This window comes from Carassius auratus, unplaced genomic scaffold (assembly GCF_003368295.1).
Source record: "Carassius auratus strain Wakin unplaced genomic scaffold, ASM336829v1 scaf_tig00216959, whole genome shotgun sequence".
Lineage (NCBI taxonomy): Eukaryota > Metazoa > Chordata > Actinopteri > Cypriniformes > Cyprinidae > Carassius > Carassius auratus.
The window spans coordinates 123770-143780 of record NW_020528816.1 but is presented as its reverse complement, the minus strand read 5'-3'; the positions used below and the strand labels follow the sequence as shown (position 1 = coordinate 143780).

The 20011-nt window shown below is 36.4% G+C and overlaps 1 protein-coding gene across 2 annotated transcripts in view; it reads right to left on the bottom strand.

The window, feature by feature from the left end:
• The window catches only part of LOC113099541 (E3 ubiquitin-protein ligase RNF130-like), a 50186-nt gene that overhangs the window by 2581 nt on the left and 27594 nt on the right, over window positions 1–20011 (bottom strand). Inside the window, exons 4-9 of one of the 2 annotated variants that reach the window (XM_026264400.1) lie at window positions 18631–18881; window positions 15294–15365; window positions 10155–10237; window positions 5147–5243; window positions 3846–4050; window positions 1802–1895 (exon numbers count right to left, since the gene is read on the bottom strand). In XM_026264400.1, the coding sequence (XP_026120185.1) occupies window positions 1802–1895; window positions 3846–4050; window positions 5147–5243; window positions 10155–10237; window positions 15294–15365; window positions 18631–18881 (802 nt within the window). The remainder of the gene's footprint in view (window positions 1–1801; window positions 1896–3845; window positions 4051–5146; window positions 5244–10154; window positions 10238–15293; window positions 15366–18630; window positions 18882–20011) is intronic. The other variant, XM_026264401.1, reaches the window with a different exon arrangement.

Genomic DNA, 20011 nt, shown 5'->3' with positions numbered 1-20011 from the left:
TGATAATAATTATTTGATCAAACTCATTTAAAGATTAATTTTACAGCCCTTACAGCTACATAATACTATGACACTTTATAATTACTTGTAAAAAAAAAAAAAAAAAATAGTACATTAATATACAGTGGGTACGGAAAGTATTCACACCCCCTTAAATGTTTTACTCTGTTATATTGCAGCCATTTGCCAAAATCATTTAAGTTATTATTTTTTTTTTTCATTAATGTACACACAGCACCCCATATTGACAGAAAAACACAGAATTGTTAACATTTTTGCAGATTTATTAAAAAAGAAAACTGAAAAATCACATGGTCCTAAGCATTCAGACCCTTTGCTCAGTATTTAGTAGAAGCACGCTTTTGATCTAATACAGCCATGAGTCTTTTTGGGAAAGATGCAACAAGTTTTTAACACCTGGATTTGGGGATCCTCTGCCATTCCTCCCTGCAGATCCTCTCCAGTTCTGTCAGGTTGGATGGTAAACGTTGGTGGACAGCCATGTTCAGGTCTTTCCAGAGATGCTCAATTGGGTTTAAGTCAGGGCTCTGGCTGGGCCATTCAAGAACAGTCCCGGAGTTGTTGTGAAGCCACTCCTTCCTTATTTTAACTGTGCGCTTAATTGTCTTGTTGGAAGGAGAAGCTTCAGCCCAGTCTGAGGTCCTGAGCACTCTGGAGAAGGTTGTCATCCAGGATATCCCTGTACTTGGCTGCATTCATCTTTCCCTCGATTGCAACCAGTCGTCCTGTCCCTGCAGCTGAAGAACACCCCCACAGCATGATGCTGCCACCACCATGCTTCACTGTTGGGACTGTACTGGACAGATGATGAGCAGTGCCTGGTTTTCTACCACTTAGAACTTTTTGGCCTTAATTCTATCTTTGTCTCATCAGACCAGAGATTCCTTCAGGTGTTTTTTTTAGCAAACTCCATGCAGGCTTTCATATGTCTTGCACTGAGGGGAGGCTTCCATCGGGCCACTCTGCCATGAAGCCCCGACTGGTGGAGGGCTGCAGTGATGGTTGACTTTCTACAACTTTCTCCCACCTCCCGACTACATCTCTGGAGCTCAGCCACAGTGATCTTTGGGTTCTTCTTTACCTCTCTCACCAAGGCTATTCTCCCCCGATAGCTCAGTTTGGCCGGACAACCAGCTCTAGGAAGGGTTCTGGTCGTCCCAAACGTCATCCATTTAAGGATTATGGAGGCCACTGTGCTCTTAGGAACCTTAAATGCAGCAGAATTTTTTTTTGTATCCTTAGCCAGATCTGTGTCTTGCCACAGTTCTGTCTCTGAGCTCTTCAGGCAGTTCCTTTGACCTCATGATTCTCATTTGCTCTGACATGCACTGTGAGCTGTAAGGTCTTATATAGACAGGTGTGTAGCTTTCCTAATCAAGTCCAATCAGTATAATCAAACACAGCTGGACTCAAATGAAGGTGTAGAACCATCTCAAGGATTATCAGAAGAAATGGACAGCACCTGAGTTAAATATATGAGTGTCACAGCAAAGGGTCTGAATACTTAGGACCATGTGATATTTCAGTTTTTCTTTTTTAATAAATCTTTAAAAATGCCAACAATTCTGTGTTTTTCTGACAATATGGGGTGCTGTGTGTACATTAATTAGGGGGGGGGGGGGGAACTTGATTTTAGCAAATGGCTGCAATATAACAAAGAATGAAAAATGTAAGGGGGTCTGAATACTTTCCATACCCACTGTAGTAGTACACTAATTAACCTGTGAAGTAGGTTCTAACGCACTGTTAATGTATTTAGTGACATTCTGAAAATACTCACTCATAGGTGGGGGTGCTGGCAATGGCTCTGATGATCATGTAGCAAAGTGTGAGAGCAGAGAGGATGCCGAAGCTGGCAACAATAAACCACTCTTCTGTTGACAGAGTAAAAGGGGGAGGGGTCATTTTCTGTTGAGGGCTGGGCCAGGGTATCATCTCGAACAGAGAGCCGAAGAGAAGAGGAAACTGGCGACAGGTGAAGGCGTGAAGAAAAGAGGAGCACTTCTCTAATCCGAGGAACAGGAGAAGAAACAACAGGCAAGCGATGATCGCAAACAAGACGGATTAAAACACGAGAGAGAAACTGAACATAGCACATTCAGCGCACATGACACTTAGTGCTGGTTTAGCCGGACATTTACAAAGCAAGAGAGGATCTGCTAAGAAGACCATTTCATTAGAAGATGTATCAGCAGCTGAATATTCCATATTGATGTTTCTTTATTTGTATGACATCTGTAAAATTCTACATTTTATTTACAAAATTAAGAAACAACTACGATTTCAACCAAAAACCTTCTGTAAAAACATGAATAAATTGCAGCGCTGTTCAAGCAGATACACCTGCTTGGTGTTCTTTAACATAATTAATCAGTAGAACACGAACACAGGCCAACAGGTGGGGTTAAAACTGCTGAACAGAATATTTTAAAGACATAGCCCCCGGACAAATGGTTGGTAAATAACAAATGATTGCACAAACACCTAATTACCTTACATCTGTTTCTGCAACAAAGCTGAGGAGTTCCTTGAGCGTTTATGTATTTGACTTGTTTGCAGTTTTCTGTTCTTTAGTCTAGTTCCAATGCACACAGCATGATGTGTGCTACTGCTCTGTATAACCTACATAACTAAAATAACTTCAGATAGAAGGCGAACGAGAGGTTGTCTGTTATTTAAAGCCAGCTTGAACAAAAGTTGAGTCACAGGTTTGAGGAGAGTGTGATCACATATATGCTGACGTCAAAAACTAGATATGATTCAATTCCAGGTAAGAGGAGAATTAACCACTCTGAAAAAATAAATAAATAATAATAATAATAATAATAATAATAATAAAGTGAAAATGAGATGAGATGCTGGACTGGATTGTGTCTAATATCTTTCTAAATTTACCTTAAATGTGTTAACATGGAAGAAAAGATAAGAGGAAAATATATAATATGGAATATGAAGACTGAACATGATGTAATTAAATACATATTTTGGTTATGGTGAAGGTCTAAGGTTGTTACTAGAGGTGTAGTAGAGACAAACAATTAAACTTAGAAATTTACAATCACTTTACATACAGCCACCACAATGACAGATAAAAGAGATACAAGGAGGAAAACAGCAGTATATTTATTGTAAAAAGATGAATACAAGATATTAAGATACTATATTCTTTATATAAAAATAAACTTAATACTATGAAAATGATATTTTGAAAAATATATTTTATAAAACTAAATAAGCCTTAGATAAAAAGGGAACTAACTATATATATATATATATATATATATATTTTTTTTTTTTTGTTTGTTTGTTTGTTTGTTTGTTTTTTTGTTTTTTGTTTTTTTTCATGTGAGAAAAGAGAGACCAAAGAGTGCCATGACATACATGCAGTGACTTAAGAAGTGTAGTAGAGAATATGTATTGCTGTAAAGGGCAGGACACCTTCTCACATCACATCACTGAGCTCAGCCTCAGCAGCACATGAGTCACAGCACACAGATGTCCCTGAACAACAGGTGGAGTGATGCAGTCAGTGCACTACAGAAAGGAAAGTTTACCCCCCGCTGGGGAGGAAATGAGGGAGAAAGTGGGACAGAGGTGAGTAAATAAAGGTGATGGAAAAATTTAAAGTAGAAGTGTGTTGCTTTTTTTTTTTTCAACATCGAAATACTTTCTAATATCCCAGTTTAGCATGCAGAGAAAACCTCAAGCCTGTTTGAAAATAATATTTGCAATTCAGTTTGGTGATGCAGAAATGACACACTTCACCTTTAAAAGCATCCAGATAGAACAAGAGAGACATAAAAGAGATTTAGCCCTGCTCTTACTAGTGACAGCTATGTTGATCTCTCCGGAGCGAGGAATGAGCTCTTCGTCGGAGGGAAGCTGGGAAGAACTGGAGTGACGTAGGGGCTCTAGACTAATGCTGGTCTCAGAGGACAAATCCACCAGCGCTGTCCTCTGGCTGGAAGTCTGACTGCGGGACATCCGATCCATGTCAAAACCCATGTTGTCCACACAGGGCAGGTTGGGCTGTAAGTACAGGAATGTCTTAGTCCCCATTTTAGAACAGATTCTATACAAACTCCACCCAAAAAAAATCTTGGTAAAATTACGACATGAAAAATTATATGAAATGTCCACCAGAGGGAGCTACTAGATCATAAATCTACCCCTCACTGCAAAAACAAGATTACAGGCCACATTACTTTACATCATGCAACAATGTTTATCATGTTGCAACCAGCAACAAATACATTTTGCCATTTTTTACAGTAATGTCTACATGCTCGGATCTGTAATATTTTAGGTAATCCATCCCAATTAAACTGCAGTTATTTTTAAGATGATAAATCATTATAAAATCATAACAAATCAAATAAGAGCCTTATGAATGTCACCCTCTGAGATCAATGTGTCTGTTGTTTTTCTATTAAATTAAAGTTAGTGTGAGTTCACACAGCTGTACATCGGGGGAAACTGTTCCCAGAAGATAGCTATACAGTAAATGTGACAAAATATATCTTTGGGGACGTCCTCAAGGGTATTATATATATATATATATATATATATTACATATATAATAATATATATATAGTTATTCATTATTTCAATAAATAATATTTAATAAATAATTTATACCTAGTGTATGTGTGGTCCTGGTTTTCCCAACATTATAGAGAACAAATGCCAACACAAGTATAGTAAATACCAGTTTTGACCCTATGGGGGCTTTTTTGGTTTTCATGAGGTACATCATACAGATCATACAGATCCATATTTTTTTGAAAACCTAACACTGTAGAAAGTTTTTTGTATGAGGGGTAGGTTTAGGGGAAGTGAATAGAAAATACAGTTTGTAGAGTATAAAAACCATTACTTCTATGTAATGTTCCAATAAAAAGTGGAAACCCAGCAAACGTGTGTGTGTGTGCTCTTGTTTTTGTGACATATCAGGACAACTCTGTATAATGACATGGGTCTGACACAGGTATTACAAGGAGAGGGTGACTTATGAGGACATAACCAATGTCCCCATTTTTCAAAACGCTTATAAATCATACAGTATGAGTTTTTTTGAGAAAGTAAAAATGCACAAAGTGTCCTGTGTGTGTGTGTGTGAGCTCACCATAATTCCCAGAGCTTTGAGAATGTTGAGTTTACACATAGGACAGGTGCAGTGCTCATTTAGCCAAGGATCCACACACATTTTATGGAAGACGTGCCTGAAAAGAAGGGAAAACATTTTGATAGCATAAATAAAGGACTTTTGCATGCTGTAATCATGTTTACATTGTGTATATTTAAAGTGTTGTACAGTACGTTTAGTTTAAAAATGTACTATATGAAATGTTATTTAGTTTAAATAAATATGAATGAAATGTTTCTAATAATTATATTTCTATTATAACGATGTAAGACCATGAGATGCAGCATCAAGCCTTTGATATCACCATAACTCTTCACAGAAACGATGAATATTTGAAACTGCTCTAAGAACACAAGCGCAAGAAGGACATTACATGTAAAAGCACATTACACATTTATATTACAGCTAGAGAGAGGAGAGAGGGAGATAGGCAGATTAAAAGCAAGAAGCTGGTGGACTTCAAAGGAGCAACATGAGCTTTTCACAGAGAGCTTTTGAGTCTCTTCTCCTCCTCTTCATATCTGGCTGCCACACAATTCGAGCTGTGTTTAATCCAGGAAAGACCCTGGGCTCTCGATTGCGGAAACCCTCTTCATGAGGAAGATTCTCAGCATAAGCCAGCCACTGAGGCTCATGCTAGAGACAAGGAAGCCATTGTGGCTCTGAAGATTGTGAAGAACCTTAATCACTGCATCATAAGGCTGGACAATTTTTATATTACAATTCATTAAAATAGACTGTTTAAATGTAACAGAAGTCAACTGAACTTATTAACACTAACACAATTTTGGTTTATGAGTCTGTTTTCAGTTTTTAGGAAAAGTAAGGGCCAAATAAAAATACATCAAATACACTGCCCTTTTAACTTTCCAATAATCAAAGAATCTTAAAATATGCATCATGGATTCAACATTGATAAGAAGCATATTAGAATGATTTCTAAAGGACCATGTGACACTGAAGAGTGGAGTAATGGCTGTTGAAAATTCAGCTTTGTCATTACTGGAATAATTTACAAATTAAAAAAGATTTACATACAAAAAGTTTATTTTAAAATTTAATAATACTTCACAATATTACTGTTTTTACTATATGTGACCTTGTGACTCACAAATCCTGTCATAAGTAGCATGGGTAAATTTATAGCAATAGCCAAAAATGCATTGTATGGGTTAAAATTATAAGATTTTCTTTTATGTCAAAAACCATTAAGAAAAAAATAAAGATCATGTTCCATGAAGATATTTAGTACATTTCCTACTGTGTGTGTGTATATATATATATATATATATATATATATATATATATATATATATATATGCATGCACCCTCGGATTCCAGATTTTCGAATCTTTGACAAATATTGCCCTATCCTAATAAACCATACATCAATGTAAAGCTTATTTATATTTATTCAGCTTTCAGATAATGTAGAAATCTAATTAATGCAGCCTTGGTGAGCAAAAGAGACTTACTACAGAGCCCAAAATCAATGTAAATATACTCAATATATCGCTCATTCCACTGCAATCATCCAAGCAGCCTCAAACACAGCAAAAGGGTGACCAAAACCACATTAAAAAAACCCTCAAGTGAGTATGCTAGTTATAGGAGTATTACACAAGTTCCCAAAGGAATAAAGGCAGGTTCATCAGCTAAGAAATGTTATGAAAGAGATTTCAACACACCCCAAAAACAGAACTACTGAGTGTGTGGAATAAAGCAGGAGCAATACATTTCCGAGGGGTTATTCAAGGATATCAAATAATGCTAAGGACGTATGCTTCTGACAGACAAACTCCAACAAAGCTTTATTTGCTTGGATGGAGAACATGCAAACAAGGGTCAAATGAATTAATGATGAGGGTGCTTACAACACATGGGATACATAAAGAGATGCATGACACGCTCTGTGTGTGGGCCCAATCTTTCTGCACTGTATTATTTTACAGTTACAATAGCACATGCTATTATATAAATCAAGCACATTTAAAAAAACACATTTAAGGTCACCATGACACAGAACAGTCAGTCACATCCATGAAGTGAGGGGCACACCCCTAAGAAAGTTAAAGGAGAAACAGAGAAGCTAATGCACAGGGACGTAAATTGAATGGCCATGGCTAGGTCAAGTGTGCTGCCATTACTTGTGCTCGGAGTTATTGATTGTGGCTGGAGATGCTTATGCTTAAGAGAGCAGAGATACTCACCTTAAGAAGAGATAACCATAAGATAAGAACAGATGACAACCATTTCAACATATACTGTGTTGTGTGTATATATGTATATATAGACAAACACACACTGACATTTAGAAGTTTACGGTCTTTACTCTTTTCTTCAGTGTCACATGATCAGTCAAAAATCATTCTAATATACAGATTTTGTACTCAAGATATATATCTATTTATTATCAAGGCAGGAAACAGTTACTTAATGCTGCTTGATTATTATTGTGGAAACCGTAATACATTTTTTAAGGATTCTGTGATGAATAGAAAGTTCAAAAACAGCATTTTTTTTTTTTTTTTTTTTGGTAGCATATTCCTTGCAGAATAAAAGTATAAATTTCTTAATATATATATATTATTTAAATTAAGACAATCTATTTTAATAATCTTTCATCAAAATGTAATAGTAATCTAACCAATGGCACACTGACAGGAAAAACTAATATTAACCCATAATATCAATGCTTCTTTTTCATGATGCAACGATCTTGATGGTTAAAATCTTGCAAAATCTTGCACTATTTATTTTTAAAAAAAATCATGTAAACTATATGGTCAAAAGTATTTCGAATAATGGGTTTGGCTGTAACAGTTATTCCAGTTCGAATGTCCAAATAAATCTTCATTATACTGCATCTAATTACATAACTGTATGACAATCTATGGTAACGTTGGGTAGGGCCTTTTCTATTCCAGCATGACAATACCCCTGAGCACAATGCAAGGTCCACAGAAGCGGTTTAGAAGAGTGTGGAAGAACTTGCCTGGTCAAACCTTAACACCCTATTAAACACCTTTGGGATGAATTGGAATAGATTATGAGTCAGTCGACATCAGTGTCTGTCCTAATGGAGGTCATGCATATGTTTTTGTATTTAAAATTCTTTATTCCATGATATACTTTTATGCATATTGTAACTTTCCTTTTTGAAGGTCCCTCCGAGCAAAACTGTGAATATCTAATGCTGAACAGTGAATATGATAAATATCCAACATTCTTATTGTAATCAATGATTATGAGGAATTGCTAGAAGGTACTGGTATATTAAAGACCCCATGAAATCCAAGTGTCTGTTTTCTTTCCTGTGTAGATGTATCAAGTCTTCAAATAGGAAGTTACAGCAGCCAATATTTTTAATTGCCCGTTAATTTTAATAGCTGATGGACTCTTGTTTATTAATTTTGAGACCTTTTGGAAGTATTTCACCATATACATGGCCTCAAAATTCCAACAGACATAACAGTTTAATGACCTGGTTGTTCATCCAACCATTTCTCACTATGACTAAGAGTTTTGAGACTGATTTGTTGCTGGATGCCAGCAGCTGTCTGAGGCAGCACAGCCTGCAGCTCATGAGTGTGTTATTTGATCTGACTGGAGTGAAGCAGTGATTCAGCCTTAAGCAGAGAACAATGCAATTAACCAGGCTCTGGATTAGCGTTTCATCACCGCTGTACAGTTTTAGAGAAAGAAAGCGGGAGCAAAAGAGATAATAAGGATAGAATGTGAGAGGGTGTGGATGAAAAGAGAAAAATATTAATGCTATGGTACAGCAGATATTGTGGCGAGATGACTGATACTATACTTAAAGAGACGGTTCACTCAATTTTTATTTATTTATTTTGAATCTTTCATTTTCTCATTCCAAACCTGTATGACTGACATTCTAGCATCAAACATTAAAAGAGATATTTAGCAGAATATCCAAGATACTCCATTAAATGAAAGTGGATGAAGAGCAGAAAGTCATACAGGTCTGGAACAACATGGTGAATAAAAGACAAAATGGTTATTTTGGGGTGATTTGTAGCATAAGCAACAAGGATATGTCTGTCAAAAAGGGGAAGGAATGACAACAAAACCGTAATCATGACAAAGACTAGTGAGTTCCTACAAGTTGCTGCTCACAGTGTATCTATTTAAGCAGTTATAGCATAAGATCATGTACAGCATGCATGTTTGGTGTAAGATGATCCACAAAATTAGCAGTTAGACTTCCAGCTGTGTGACCGGGTCATACTCGACAGATGGTGTCTGAAACTGTTAGAAAGGGCATGTTTGTGTCACATTCCTTTAATACGCTGTGTATGAATGGTGTGTATTTGTTTGTCATTTTAAATGTGTGTGTATGTTTGTTTGTTGTCTGCCTAGAGGTCACTGGAAGCTGAGCTGCTAAAAATAAGCAGAGCAGGTCTGACAGGGCAGTGTTTCACAGCCACAGCAGTGCCATATTTCCTCTCCAAACTCACAACAGCAAGTGACCCCTGATCTCTCTTTATCTCTCCCCGTCTCTCTCTCTACAAATGTCATTTGAGCATTATTCAAAGTCTGGAGTGAAAACCAAATTGCATTGGGCATTGCAAAGATTTTGTCAGTGGACAACACAGACAATAAAATGAAAAAAAAAATATTCATGATTTATGAGTGACCATAACAAGGGCAGTTTCTGTTTAAATTCTGAAAATAAAAGCATTACGGATAACATTAGCATAAATGTAATTATTATTATTCATGTTATACAACAACAACAAAATATACTTTATTATTATTATTTAATAATTAAAACATTATTATTATTAGAGATCGTAGTTCTCCAATAATAAACCAAAAAGAGAAAGATCAGCATTCAAATAAATAAATAAATAATTACATTCTGTTACAAATACATTTTCAAGTTAAAATAAAGTGGATTTTGCAATGCCTTTATTCCACAAAGCAAAACTATATACATTTGCGCATAAACACATACACTTACTTGCAAGGTAGGATGCGAACCACATCATTTAGCTGATAACCTTCAATGCACACAGCACAATGATTAAAATCTGGCTCTGTTTCCTGCAAGACATGAAGACACACACAAAAAAATAAAATAAAGTTAGAAGTAACATTAGGACACAGATGCAGGTTACACCAGGGCAGTTTCAGGACCAGTCGAACAAGAATAGGACTATGTCAAATGCCAAGAACTAGCAAAACCAATAAATGACCACTGACCGCACTTAAAGGGCCCTATCATACACCCGGCGAAAAGCGGCACAAGGTGCGGCGCAAATGTTTTTGCTAGTTTCAAGCCTGACGCAGTTCTCATTTTCCTCTCCTGCGCCACATTGTTTAAATTGCAAATCCATTTGCGTCCATTTGAGCGCACATGTGCTGGTTTGAAAACGAGGTGTGTTCAAGCGCATTGCTATTTTGAGGAAATGAAAATAGACTGTGCAAAAGACAAACTCAAACCTAGTGAAAGGTCTGGCGGAATGTTTTTTTCTTTGTTATTTAAAGAGCGTTTCAGTATATGGGGGTCAACAACGCAAACTGGAATTACATTTGGAAACAAATATAATTGTGTAGGATACATAAATATAGCAATGCCTACATGTCATAATGGATAGTCATAGCATGTATCAGAATTAGGCTACTGTTTGCTCACTCACAAGCAGCTCCGTTTCTTCTCTGGAGACGCGTTCTGTCTTTACACTTGCAAATTCCGCTGTGTAAATAGCAAATCTGGCATTGTATGAGTGCAAACTGGCTCTTAAAGGGAATGGGAGATGAGATTTTGATTGCACGTTATGCCCAAAAAACACCCATTACTCATTAAGAGAATAGGGACAAGCCGTTTGGACAATTCGCACATGCTTTAGACCATGCCCTTAGATCGTTAAAATAGGGCCCAAAGTGTAAAAGCTGTCAGACAAGACACATTCTGAGCAAGATGCGATTGCAAAATTTGTTTTTCAAATTGTAATGTGCAGCTGCATTTTTGACCAGTGCTACTCAGCACCACACCACAGAAACAGAAACCAAGTGACCATTGAAATGTTCTGTTGCTTAACACTGGATGTCACAAAGTCAAAAAAGAAGAACATATTTTCTCCGCCCTGATTCAATATAACTATACAAAAGCAACAATTTCAAAATATTACTTTTTATCATTATTATCTAAATGATAATCAATACAGAAATATAATGTACAGAAAACTCTTAATATAACTCTCTTTAGGACCGTCAGACTTCAATATTCCTTACTATTTCAACTTAAGCATCACAAGCCCATTATTATTAAATATGTATGCTGCCCTTATGACACCTATCTGTGAGAAATGAGAATAATGCAGGTGTGGAATTCTCTTTAAACTCTTGCCAATACACTTTGAGTACCTGCATTTCGCTCTGTATTGATCTGATCTCTTGACCTCCTCCCTGCCTCCTCCTTGTTTTCATCTTGCCAATCTTTCGCTCTCAAGTGCACCATTTAAGGTTCGGATACCACACTCGTACACCCGATTATGAAGTGAAACTAACAGTAAATTCTTTAAATAGATTAGATGAAAATGGTCTAACTACAGCAATCTGTACAGTTACAGTATCAAAGTATGTAATATACATGTATACAGTATTGCATGCAGAATGCTGTTATTATAACAGAGCACACTCTTCCTAACTTATGACAGTCCAATCAAACAATACACCAAGGCACAAAAAAGGATATAAACGAATAATAACTATCTTTATGTATGAGGTGATCACTAGTTGTCACTAGCTGAATTCAAAATGCATGTAATAAAGGTCACCTAAAACATGTGATCCACATAATCAGTGTAACTGTATCACTGCATAATGCACATAGTTCTATGTACATACTACTTAAATAGTGGGCAGCAAAATGTGCACTGTAAACCATTCATTTTGAAGTATGTTATTATTTTGAAACACATGGCTCCTGTCACAAGAGAATACATCTGTCCTAAATATACAGTAGTGACCCTAAAAATGCATAAATGATACAGTGCACATTTTTATCATGTGACCATTAATTAAAAAATACATATAATATAGTCACAGCCACCTGTGACAGAGTAATAAAATAAAATTTAATCTCATATCAAATCTTGTTTTGTCCATAAAGCAGACAGGAAATTGTGTAATATTCTAATTATGTAAATGTTTTCACAACAAAAAATATTTGGCCACATTAGTTTAACAATTCTAGGGATACTTAAGTAAAAGGAAAGGTCAAGACAAGCACATTGCATTATGGGAAGCAGTATTTTTGGCAAATTAAGTAGGTCATCTGGGTATTCCATGTACACCATAAATTTGCATACTCTGCACAGTACACTTACATCATACTCCATTCCTCATATTAGGTTTGATGGCCCGCCATTCTGAACATTCGACTGTATTTTGTGCCAAATAATTTCATAACACGGATCCAAAAATATGGGAATATAAATAGAATAAACAGAAAGTAGTGTGGAAAACATTCCATCAGTGTGCTTCTAGAAACTCATGTCAACTCCCAGAGAAAACTATGGGAAGCTGCTCAGGTGAGAATGATCGTTCAGCAGATTTAGCAGATACAATGTGTCAAAGATGCTGTATTTCTCTGGCTTTTTTCAGCCCATCTGTCACTTGACTGACCTACGAGGTCAGTCTGAATCAAATCTTGACACCACAGAGAAAACGCTGCCTACTTGGATGAGTGACTAGTGATCTGCATTTCTACACATGCATAAAAAAAATAAAATAATAATAAGCTTCAGTATTTTTAATTCGCATCTAACTGAAAAAAAGCTTTAAACTGAAGTCTTAGTACTAAAATTATATTATACAGTATATATTAGGTGTGACTCCGACTAAGGATTTTAATGGTCAAATCGGAATTTTCCAATCTTGCCAATATTGAATTATATGGCGAATCATATGTTTGGGGGCAGGGCAAAATACATTATGTTAGTCAAATGTCTGACTTGACTCTTGTTAATTACTGATATTAACACACAGGGAAAATATGTAACGAACACCTTGCAGATATAAACAGGTTTAAATAATATTTTATGTTCTGATTAACAAATAGCTGACACTTAACGTCGGCGAAACCATGACAAAAAAAAAAAAAAAAAAAAAAATGAAGCGCTTGACTCAAAAACCAAATGCATCTTATATCAAGTAAATAATATATCCACGATTTATATACACTGGCTGAAATGTTTTGAAATCACTTGTACCCTACCTGTTCTAAAAAATCCAGTCTCTGCCTGTGTCAGTTTGAGTCTTGGTAAAGTTTAAAATCCCTGCCGCCAAGATGCTCCTCTGTCGACCAAGGATTATGGAAAGGGAAACATAAATCTATAGGGGTGGCTGGATTTATTTGTGCACTTAAAAATATTAATTTGAAGCTTCTTTCTTTTCAGATTCTTAGAGCTTTATCATAATAGGCTGTATATTAACTTATTGGGATAAAACTGGTAGTTCTATGTGAAATCAGACATTTGAGCGCTGACATATAGTCAAGATGGCATAATCAGTAACACCCCGCGTATATTCGACAGTTAGATAAATATACCTCTTGTAGCAGGCAACCCATCACTCAGACCTCCCTGGGCATGGAGCCATTTAGAAAGTGACAAAAACCTTCATAGGTTTCATATCAGACTCCGCCATGTTCTTCCTGGAAGCATCTTCTCTACTCTAGATGCTATTTCCGTCACCTGGCAGTGTGCGTCTACTCTGCATGGTCAAGGTCATGTTGTGGTGAGTGGTGTTCAGTTTCTAATGGGCCCCTCTCAGCGTGAGAGTCATCGACTGTTGTCCGGTCAGTCCCTGCAGAGAGACGTGGCTGATACTCAGAGGCTTAGAGGCTTCAGCCAAGGCAGTGAAGCTGTAAGGATGCTTTTCCACTGGAAAATGTGTCATAACTGACCAAAAATGTGTATGTGAAGATGAGTGAGAGAGAGAGAGAGGCAAGAGGAAGACAGACAGATGTTCTCTCACTCAGTCTCTACCAAGCATGACCTCTCAGATGAAAGGTTTCAATTTCTTGCAGCACTTCTCCAAGGCCACTGATGTTTTATTCATGGCTGATGTGAGCTGACCTTGACATGGCTAAGATACACACCGACTGGTGCGGCTCCACCCTTTTTCCAAACCGAACAGCTGTGAAGTTTCACGATCCTTTCTACCTCATCGCTCACGTGACAGTCATTCACCTTTACGCAGGTCAATGTCTGTCTTTGGGCATTTTACATTCAGCAAGATTATTTTCGGAGATGAGCCTAAACTGTCACCAATACATAATGGCCCATTATTGATTAAATTAAGACTTTGAGCAAAGGTTTAATATGCATTATATTATTATACAAGTAATTATACCCTATATACATCAACATTCTGTGCATCAGTTTTGCTGACAAAAAGCAGTGCAGTGTTGTTTGTTTTGCTGTAAAAACTGATTTCAATGGTTTAACCTGCTCCAGTTTTGTATATATATCCTATACATTTCTTAAAAAAAATATTATGTATTATATTATGCAAGCAATGATGCATTTAATGTGCATACATTTTTGTTAAAACCAGCACAATAACTTCAGTGTTGTTTGTTTTGCTGTAAACAAAAACAGGGATTTCAACAATTTAACCTGCTCTGAGTTTGCTTTTTCTAAAGTAATAATAGTGAGCAGATACGTATCACCATCCAGCAATTTTCAAAGGTGCCGCAGTTTGCTTATGCTCTTTAGGAGTCTGCTTTTAAACCGCATGCACTCTTTGCAGACTGTAATGCATGGGTTGCTGCTAGACTGCAAGGCTGGTGGGAGAACCCTGGATTTTTCAGGAGTTAATTCAGTTGTTGACCGCAGCAGAAAATAACCAAGCTGTGTGTATAAAGAATGAGATTAAATACTCAGAAGAATAGTGACAACTATATTTAGCTCCAGTGTGTACGTGTCCAGAGAGTCCTTCATGGAATACGGAGATGATGCATTATGAATGGAGATTTACACAAACAGTTCCATAATAGGACACAGTGCTGCTTACTACAGTCTGGCGAACATGACATGGATAGAGTGGAGCCTGAAAAAAGTAAACAAGCAATGACGTCAAAAGACCTCACCTTGTCCCCTCTTTTTACTGTCCTGGTAGTCAGCTTGCTAATGGCCTTCTTGGCAGCATTGCCCAGCCGTCGCTATAGTAACAAAGGACAGAGAGGAGAGAGTAATTCACATCATTTTAGATACACAGCTTGACTTAATGAAACAGGAAATTAAAATGACTAAACAAAGTTGGGGAATAGAAGACTCTGAACTGAAAGAGAACTGAAAAAAATGCAATTCAGATTTTGATAAACAAGGTAGAGCTGAATAATAATGCAGAGAAGAAAACATTAACAATATTAATTGTGGAGAAAGCAACATATCAGAGTGTCTTATCAGGATTGTATAAAGTAAATGAGACTGAGTTAGTGAAAGGCCTGAGAGAGAGGGCCATAAATAAAAGACTCTAGTGCAGCCTGTGACTGACAGTTCATTGTATGAGTGTGTGTCCTCAGTCCTTATTTTGCAAGTTTATTGCTAAATAAACAGCTCAGTAATTTACCTCCGACAGTTTACAGGAAAAAACAATGTTTGTGTGTGTGTGTGTGTGTGTGCGTGTGTGTTTGTGTGCTATATTTGCAAGGGTCTCAAAATGTCCTCATGAATACTAGAGATGGGTACCGAAACCCGGTATTAAACTGGCCCCGGGGCTAAATTATGAAAGACCGTAGTATCAGTAAGACCTGACGGTATCGGTTCTGCTTTCGGTACTGGAGGAAAAAAAATTATGTACTATGTATTTTTGCTTAATAATGTTGTCGTGCACATTTAATCTCGCCAAACATTTCTAATGTGCGATCATATTAAGACGTTTGTCCGTGAGATCTGCGTGAACTCTCATGCACGCCGCGGAGGCTGCCTGTCAGTCAGTGCACACATACCACAACGAGTGCACACACATGCATTAACTGTACGTAAACTCCTGCTTACTAATAAAGAGTAATGATGGCGAAGAGATTTGCTTCATGTTATCGTGCACATTTTATCTTACCAAACATTTCTAATTTGCGATATTATTAAGACGTTTGTCTGTGAGATCTGCAAGAACTCGCATGCGCGCCGCGGAGGCTGTCTGTCAGTCACACACACACACACACACACACACAACAAGAACGAGCGCGGTACACGCATAACAGTACGAAAACTCCCGCTCAATACAAAGAGTGACGATGGTGGAAAGAGCAAAACGTTCCAAAGTGTGGTTATACTTCACTAGAGTTAATGCTGACAACCCTCGTTGTCATAAGTGCAAAACAATATTTGCATGTAAGGGCGGAAACACAAGCAATCTGTCAAAGCATCTTTCAAAAGTGCATTATGTGTATCGACTGCCTAGCTAGCTCGTCTCTGGTTGTTGCCCCATCTACGTTAGGTATGTATGCTAAAATCATGTTGAATCAACGTTGTTCACATCATTTAAAATAAATGTAAAATCTCCCTGGTTACGTAGAAATTCTGTTGATTTCTTCTGGGAAAAATGAGAATGAAATCAACAAATTTTCTACTTGTTTTTAAAATTCCAAATAAGGAAAAATCAGTATGTAAATGTAAACATTTATTTGGCTAACTTAAATGCACAGCACCTCAAGTTAGTTTACAAAATAGCCAATTGCCACATTTTGCAACCTTTTTTATTATATATATATAAGCTGCAGCTACTATGAACCATCCTACTCCTCCTAACACCTCTGGTCCAAGACAAGCCCATTATTAATTTTACATAAAAAAATAAAAATAAAGAAATGTTAATTTCTGTTTTCAACTTGTTATTGAGGACCACAATGGAAATAAGTCCTGGACTTTATTGTGTTTTTATCCTCGATTGTATCTGATGCCTTTTTGTTTTTATGTTTACTGTAAGGCTTTCTTAATATAATTAAATAAATCAAATCAAATTCTTAAAAAAAAACCACACACACACACACACAACACAAAGTACCGATAAGAATACCGCTAAAGTACCGGACCGTTAAGCAGTATCGGTAAGAGTAGTAATACCGTTAAAACCTTAACGATACCCATCCCTAATGAATACAGACACAAATGAACCTCTTTAAGCTAATTAAAGAAGACGTCTTCACAAGTAAAGTTTATTAAATGGCCAAATAATGTTTTAATTAAAATCTAAAAATGCCAAAGGAGTTAGGGTCAGTCTGGACTAATTATAATAAGCTTAATTAAATAAAAAAATAAAAAACAATAGAAGTCAATCATGGGAGGTACAGTATGTGTGTGTGTCTGTGTGTGTAAACGTATGCGATAACATTTAGGTTAGACAGTAAAAAGTATTATTGTGAAATATGTTTAGAATATTTATTAGCGTTATTAGATCCTTCAGAAATTATTCCAATACTAATTTGGTGCTCAAAAACATTTCATATTATAATCCACGTTGAAAACAGTTGTTCTCCTTAATATTTTTGTGGAGACTGTCATACATTTTTAGGATTCTTGGACGAATAAAGTTTTAATGGACAGCATTTACTTATGTGTTTACTGTCACTTTTGAATAAATAAATAAATAAATAATAATAATAATAATAATAATAAACACAAGACAAAAAATGTTTACATAAAATTTTGAAATAGTTTTGACATCTTAATATTTACAGATGTATTCAGAAGACTGAATAAGCAATAATCAAACTGGCAACAATATTCATAGCAAAATTGGGTTAATGGGGGAAAAAAAGCGACATGCAAATGAGGTTATGCTGAAACTGTTTATGACTTGCCCCGTATAAAAAATGGTTTAACTAACCTTACACATGGTCAGGTTATTAGGCATAATCTGTGCAAGGCCTTGCATTTAAATGCACTCAGTGTTTATATTTCAATCCTCCATAGTAAAAAAAATGTGTCTACTACTTTAAATCTAACTATTAAATAAGAGATTCAGATTTGACATATTTCACATTTATACCAGCAGTTGTTAATACAGCGTGATTAAAGCTTGTTTATGCCAGTAATAGATTCAGAGGTCTGGTAAAAGCGAAAGGGCTGGGAGACATCAATACTACAGTGAAGTAATGAGGAGCCTGTGTGTGTGGAACTAGACGCTGAAGAGGCAGAGTGTCACCAAACACACACACAAACACACACATTCCTGCATTAAGATTTCATGAGCTGGGAAAGATGGGCCATTTACTACTGTCTTTGAACACACAGGAAGTTCTCGAAGGTCAGATGAGTCTGTTAAATGTCATTCTGTAAAAGCTTTGCCAGATTTTTCGCTAGGATGCAAGCTCGAGGATGAGTGTGTATCTGTGTGTTTTTTCCAATAGAGCTGCAGAAGAATACTAAAGCAGAAGTGCTAGGCTGGTATTTCAGTGTACTGTACTGTATGTTGTGTAAGACCTGACTGCGGTCCCGTGCACTGGTGTCTCTGATCTTCTGGATGAAGTAGAAGATCAGCCAAGCAGAGGAGATAATCATCAGTACGATGAAGGAGATGGAGACGAACACCAAGGAGCCGCGGTTTATGTTCTTGGGCAGTCCTCGTGTCCCCACCATCACGGAAACCAACACAGTCTGGTTCTTCTCCAGGAAACTTAGAATCTCCTTTCCAAAGGACTCCGTGATCATTACTGCCACTATGTCTCCAGTGCCTTTGGAGAAAGAAGTTATATTGAGATACAGGATAATTTGATCTAAGAAAATTGTGTGAAGAAAAAAATAAAAAATAAATAAAAATAATAAACAAAACGATAAATAAAAAATATTAATAATAAAATAATTAATAAAATAATAAAAATAGTAGTAGTAGTAATAATAGTAATAACAACATGTTTTTTTATTATTTTGCAGCACCATTTATATATCAAATAGAAAAAAATTGGTGGGATATTTTCATGTGAAAAATCTTGACTAAACTGTTTGAAAATTAAGAAATTCTGAATTTTACAGCAAAATTTAATTATTTGTATTAGTTAAAGTATGTATTTTAAAGTTGTTGCAAATTATTACAATAGTTCTTATTTTGTTTCATTTTTTTTAATGTATAATAAATCAAAATACAAGTTATTTATTTTTATAGTCATATTGAATTGGTCAAAAAGAGTGGGATTAAGGCCTATGCAAAGAGCAATGTAAGCATAAAGTATATCAAATCTCACACAGACACGCTGATGTTGTCTGATTCAGTTTAATACTCCTGATCTCACCTATTAAGCATTCACAGTCAAATGCCACAGTAATCATGTCAACACAAAAAGGAAGATAATCAAACACTCTGCCCATCCCCCCACCACACACACGCGTGCACGCGCGCGATGACATGGATCTGGAGCTTAGGCCGTACCACAGACACTGATATAAAACTGGCCCTTAGGCTTTCCAATAATAGGGTTAGAACAGTACAGATGGAAACCTACTGCAGACCTGTCTTAGTCAGTGATCTAATCTCACCGTATTTTGCACTTTAACTGCCCTAAAGGAAACCAAATGCAATGACAAATACCATCACATGACTGTTATGCTGGTCAGAATACATTTAAGCAAATGAGACTCAAACTATTTTTATTTTGACCAAAGCAAAAATATGATTAACCCTTAACACAAACTGAAATTACAAACCATTTAGAAAAGAGATGCAGGCTGCTTCTGCTGTAACAGCTGCTGTCATATCTAGACATGCCCTGACATTTTCAATTACAATTTTGTGTTTTATGGCATTTTAGTCAGCAAGTTTTTGGACTGACACCCTGCTGCAACACATCTTTGATGTAAGGTTCATTGA